The 6,000-nt window shown below is 51.6% G+C and overlaps 1 protein-coding gene across 2 annotated transcripts in view; it reads left to right on the forward strand.

Annotated features, from left to right (window-relative positions):
- CHCHD6 (coiled-coil-helix-coiled-coil-helix domain containing 6) overlaps positions 1 to 5,800 on the forward strand; it is a 181,972-nt gene extending 176,172 nt beyond the window's left edge. For both annotated transcript variants that reach the window (XM_081149946.1, XM_081149947.1), the window contains 2 exons: positions 4,107 to 4,242; positions 5,589 to 5,800. In XM_081149946.1, the coding sequence (XP_081006072.1) occupies positions 4,107 to 4,242; positions 5,589 to 5,594 (142 nt within the window). In that variant the 3' untranslated portion in view covers positions 5,595 to 5,800. The remainder of the gene's footprint in view (positions 1 to 4,106; positions 4,243 to 5,588) is intronic.
- The last annotated feature ends 200 nt before the right edge of the window (positions 5,801 to 6,000 follow it).

Below are 6,000 nucleotides of genomic sequence, written 5' to 3' on the forward strand. Positions count from 1 at the left end.
GTTAAATACCCCAAAACCAGCGGACACCCTCAGAAAGGGGCACAGGACTTATCTCAATCCCTGGAAAATTTACAGAACACTATAGATACATTTTCGTGTGCATTTGAAGAGCAACTGTTCACAAGACTGAATGTTTTGAAAATCTGAGCAGTTTCTTATGCAGGTTACCATGGACCAGGGCCAGGTAAAGCTGTACTTGGGTAGAATGCGCCTATTTTCATGAAGGGTTTGACTACAGGCCTAACCCTGCCGTGCTCAGAGAGAGAAAGCCTTTTATTTGTCGAGCTGTACTCTCCCTGTCAGATCTCATTCAGAGCTGTTTTGCAGGCAAATGGGTGAAATTTCTTCCAGTTGACATTTGCCTACCGTCCTGTCTCCTCATATTGTTCCTGATAAATCCCTGAGGAGAGAGGCCTCTGCAGTCCCAGAGGTGGTGCTGGTGCAGAGGGGATGGATTTCGACGTGGCCCAGTTTCTCCTGAGCTGGGAGCCTGCTAGGTGTTTGGTGAGGTCTGCCCTCAAAACGCACAGTGGCCCTTGTTCAGGGACCTGAAACCAAATGAGGAGGGGACAGAGGGAGAGGGACTGATCTGCCCATTTACAGCCTGCAAAGTGAGAGCCATGTCTCTGCTGTAGTACTGGAGAGGGCAAGGCTCTTCAGGGTCAGGGTTCTGGTTCTAGGATGACTCGGCTGCCCTGCCTGGCTCAGGCCCCACGGGCCCCACCTGACCTATTCCAGGACACCTCTCTGTGTAGACCTGTAAGCCTCATACAGGACTGCTCTCAGAACAGCTCTGCCCCTACTGAGCCTGGTGCTTCCTGACCAAGGAGGCCCGCTGTGCCTGCCAGCGACCAGGCTGCGGCCAGGCACAGGGCCCCCTGGCAGTCACATGCTGGTGGGTGCTACTTCAAGGGAATGCAAAGGAGGGTGCAGTAAAACCTGTGCCCTCAGGTGCTCCTGCTTTAGGGGCAGCACCCAATGAGAAAGAGCAGAGGTGGGCTGGTGTGAAGGACAACAGAGGTACCAAGGAGAGCCCACGGAAAGACACGGTCTCATAAGCCACACCGTGCGGGACAGGTCTGAAATGGGAAAGGAGGGGCCTCTGCCTCCCAAGAATGGAGAATCAGAGATTAAAACACAGAGGGGAAGGCAGTGGGATGGAGGGCAGAAAGCAAAGATCTATACCTTCATGGCGTTCCTAAGGGAGAGCATGGGACAGCTGAAACTGAAGCAGTTTGCAGAACTTGACTGAGGTGGACTACCCTCCCATTGCCTGCATCCTCAGGAAAAGGGTCTCTTTTTAAAGGCCTGCAATTAGACACATCCATGTCAAAAAACTTTTACATACAAGAATCGAGAGACATTCTACAAGCATTGGAGGAATGAGGTGGTCACCCCACTATACCCGAGTTGTTGACTGTCCCAAATGACTGCCCAGTGAGAGGATCCCCTGATCTGAGGAGCCCATCTGTCTCCCAGTGCTGAGAAGAAACCCCACATGTCTTCTTCCAGTAAGAAATCTCTAAGACCTCATTTGTGCTGTGTGGACATGAACCAGAACTGTGTCCTCAGGGGCGAGAACGGCCTCATTCCCTGTGGTCACATCCTCAGAAAGCAGCCTGGTGGGATTGTGCGCTGCTGGGGCAGAGCCTGGCCATCATGGCCTGCTGGGCTGTCCCTCTGCCCCCTCCTTCCTGGAAAGGGAAAGGCTGTTTCTCCCCACACACCCTTTACCTTCTGAGTCGCAAACCTTCAGGTGGGCGTGGCATAGCTTCTTTAGTTTATAAATCATCATTTTTATTCAAGCTTTGGGCCTGGTCTTAGCTAAACATAGTCTCTTCACTCCCCTTGTTAGTGATGGTTTTAGGGGTGGGCGTATGACGCAGTTCTGATGTGCATGAAACAACAGACCTGAGGTGACAGCCACCGTGCTGGTTTGGTGCAGGGGAAGGAGCGAGATCTGGGCTGAGATGGCGTCATTGATGGTACAGCTGCACTGGAAGTGCCACCTCCAGACTCTTGGTGTGACAGTAAATCCTGGTTGTCTTCCTAAGCAGCTGAGAATTCTGTTCCTTTATGTTTATAACTGATGAACTCAGTATCTTTGAGTTATCTTAAAATAATAATGGTGTAGTAGATGAGTGGGTAAAAAGCTGTAGTACATTTATACAATGGAGTACTACACAGCCATAAAAAGAAGGAAATCATACCTTTTCAACAGCATGAATGGACTTATGCTAAGTGAAATAAGCCAGTGAGAGAAAGACAAGTAGCATATGATCTCACTTATATGTGGAATCTAATGAACAAAATAAAAAAACAAACAAAATAGAAACAGACTCATAGATATAGAAAACAGACTGACAGCTGTTAGAGGGGAGGGGGATTGGGAGTGGGTGAAAAGATGAAGGGATTAAGCAAAAAACCCCACAAAAACCTTCAAAGACACAGACAACAGTGTGGTGATTACCAGAGGGAAAGGGGGTGGGGGGAGGTAGGGGAGGGTAAAGGGGGAGTAAATGGTGATGGAAAGAGACTTGCCTTTGGGTGGTGAACATGCACACAATACATTATGCAGATGATGTATTAATAGAATTGCACACCTGAAACTATATAACTTTATTAATGAATGTTACCTCTATAAGTTCAATATATTTTTTTTTAATTAAAAGAAATAATGTGTTATTTTGTTCCAGCACCTACTGACTGCATGGCTAGATTTTTAAAATACAGAGATCAGTCCTGGCTGGTGTTGTTCAGTAGTTAGAGCATCGGCCCATGAAACAGAAGGTTCGATTCCCAGTCCAGGGCCCGTACCTGGGTTGCAGGTTCGATCCTGGCCCCATTCTGGGCTCAGGTGAGAGGCAACCAATTGATGTGCCTCTCTCACATCCAAGTCTCTCTCTCTCTTTCTTTCCCCCTCTCCTTCCCTCCCATCCACTCTCTCTAAAAATCAGTGGGAAAATATCCTCGGGTGAGGATTAACCAAATAAATAAATAATATAAAATAGAGATCCTGGGCTGGGAGAACTGTCCACCTACAAGTCCTCCCGTGCGACAGGAGCAGAGCGCATAAAGCATATAGTGATGCTTTCATTGCTGAGAACCTTGGGGAGAGGCTTTCCGCGTTTTTACAGCTCCCACTGAACGCCGGAGCCATGGTGGTGGTTATGCTGGAAGGCAGCGGCAGGTGTTTCGGTTCTGTCTAGAGCTGCGCAGGTTCCTGGGTGGACCTGGCCTGAAAACCAAGTCAGAAAATCCTTTGTGGAACCAGTGGGACCCAAGCTGTATAAAAAAATATGTCCCGCCTCCCCCACTCCCTCAGTATGACATTGGGCAAGTTACTTAACCCGCCTGTGCCCCAGTTTCCCGATTTGTGACGGGATGATAAATAATAGCGCACAGTGCACAGAGCTGTTAGCAGCAGGTGAGTAGGGTGGGCCTGGCACGAAGGCAGCGGCGGGAAGGAGTCGGGAAGAGACACCAGTCAGAGGCGCCCAAGGACACTGGTGACCAACTGGAGTGTAATGTTTATTTCACTTTTCTTTTGGTTTCCTATTTTAAAAAAGAAAAAAATTAAGTTTTTGTAGGTTCTAAACCTCCTTTGAAAAAGAAGAAAGAAAAAATAAAGTACTTCCAAAATACTCTAGTGGTTATCTCTAGGAAGTGAGATTCTGAACAGTTTTCTTTTTTAGACATTTCTACAGTACTCCAGTTCTCCTCATTGTGTGTGTAATAGTTTTGAAATCAGAAAAACAACTTTGTATGAGAAAGTAGCTACAGTGTGTATAATCACACGGTCACCATCAGGTTTACAGCTTAGGCCAGAACTGCCCTGGGAGGCGGCAGAGCGTCAGCACCAAGGTCCCCGGCCTGGCTACTGGGCCCTGTCCCCATAGGGCATGACCCCAGGCCCCCTGAGGTCTGCTGCTGTTGAGCCTCCGCCCTCGCAGCGCTAGACCCTGTGGCCCCCTGGTTTCCTCTGAGGAGTTACTGGAAGCTGAGGTGCAGAGCCTGCTGCATGACCCACGGTGTTGTGCGAATGAGCCGATTCCCTCCCCTGCCCGCTGGGACCGAGCCCAAGGACTGCCTGCTCTGTCCCACAGGCCCCGCAGGCTGGAGCCCGTGTGCTCAGGGTTGCAGACTCAGATCCTTCACTGCTACCGTGACAACCTGCAGGAGGTGCTCCTGTGCTCGGACCTGGTCAAAGCCTACCAGCACTGTGTCAGCGCTGCCCAAAAGGTAAAGCCCCGGGCTTCTGGGCTCTGAGGGCGTGGGGGGGCGGGCATCGCCAGTGCTGACAGCTGTCTGCCACCTTTGCCACACCACACATTCTAACCTCAAGGTCTCTGCCTCTTACACAGTGAGGGACCAGTAGGCCTTAGATTCCCTCAGTCACCTCCTGGTTCAGATGTCCTGCCTGGCTGTTCCCACCAGTGCTCTTGGAAATCTGGGCTAGGAAAAGGGCCTTGTGGGCACTGGGCCCCACTAGGCCGAGTCTAGGAGCAGCACTGGGTAAAATCAGGCCCCACCTTCAGGGGCCAGCCACCTAGTTAAGAGCAGGCATGTGCCACCCATTTCTTTCCTTTGAGCACTTGGGGGTGGGAGCATGGAGGAGGGCCCATGGTGTAGGGTGGGGGTCATGGAAAAGGCAGGGAAGCCCTATGGAAGGAGAAGAGCCTTGGGGTTCTGGAGGTAGAACCCCAAGGTTAAGGAGCGGGTGTGGCCTGCCTTAGAGGAGGGGACTGAGGGTACCCACTGCCCGCCCTACTTCTGTGGTGGCCTGACGGGGCATGTAGGACCCAGCCTCTGGTGAGTGGGAAGGGTAATAGTGGGCCCAGGCCTCAGGGGGCTGTAGTTATCCTAGACATCTGAGGCTGGCAGCATCCCTCCCTTGAGACATGGTCCCAAGGCCTTGTGCTCCTTTCCTGACCCTCCCAGCCAGTTCCCGTTCCCCTCCTCCCACCTGCCCCAATTCCTGTCCCTCTTCTAGACCATTCCATCCCCCTTTCCCAGCCCAGCAGTATGCGGTTCCAGACTGGACATAGCCCCCCACACAAACACCTAGGGGCACCTTGGTTTGAACTTACCAGAGCACTGGTGTGTTTATTAAAAGAGCTGTGGGGTGGGGCCTTTTTCCTGTGGAAAAGCCTCTTTTGCTCAAGTAGGAGACAAGCTGCTGTGAGTAGTGGTGTCATCCTGTCTGAGGCTCTACCCAGCTCACACCTGCCCAGAGACAGAGCGGACCCAGCAGCATGTCTGCATGGGATCAGGTAGGCCCAAAGCCTGGGTAGGAGGTCAAGTTTCCTCTTCTCTGGGGAGCATGGAGAGATGTTTGCTCGACTTCAAGTTGAGCAGAAAAGACACTGCTAACCATTGCTGCAGCTCTGTTGGCAGAAGGAACCTGAAGCTGGGCCTGCTTGCTAGACCACACCGGGTGGTTCATGGAGCGGAAGGCTCTTCCTTGCCCCTGTGCATCTACTGAGGTCTTTGCAAAAGTTTGCACAGAATACCTTTCCTCTGACAGATCAACAGGGTTCCTGGGAGAAGAAGGCTGTGACTGAACTCTGACCTGTTCTCCTTTGTAGGGCTGAGAAGCAGCCATCATTCCTGGCCCTGGCAGTGACCTGGAGCCCTGAAGGGACCAGTTATGGGACCACAGCCTGCAGACCCCCGGGACACAGCCATTTTCTGCCGGGTGCCCACGATGCCCGTGTGCTTGGAGCCACCATGTGCTTAAGAAATGGAGGATGTGCTACTGTCTGAAAACAAATAAAGCAGCTGTCTTTGTTTTCAGTCATTTCTACAGCTGGCAGACAGTTGTTGGTGCCTCCTCTGTGCAGCCCTGTACTGGGCCCTGCAGTGTGGGCTGACGAGACAGGCTGCACACCTTGAGGGGCACCCAGCCTCGCAGGGGAGACAGGTGGGACCATGATTCTGCTGCAGCCACAGAGGCAGGTATGAGACGAAATGAGGGGAAAGGATTGTTTCTTGGACAGA

The sequence above is a fragment of the Miniopterus schreibersii genome (genome assembly GCF_964146895.1).
Source record: "Miniopterus schreibersii genome assembly, chromosome: 10".
Taxonomy (NCBI): Eukaryota; Metazoa; Chordata; class Mammalia; order Chiroptera; family Miniopteridae; genus Miniopterus; species Miniopterus schreibersii.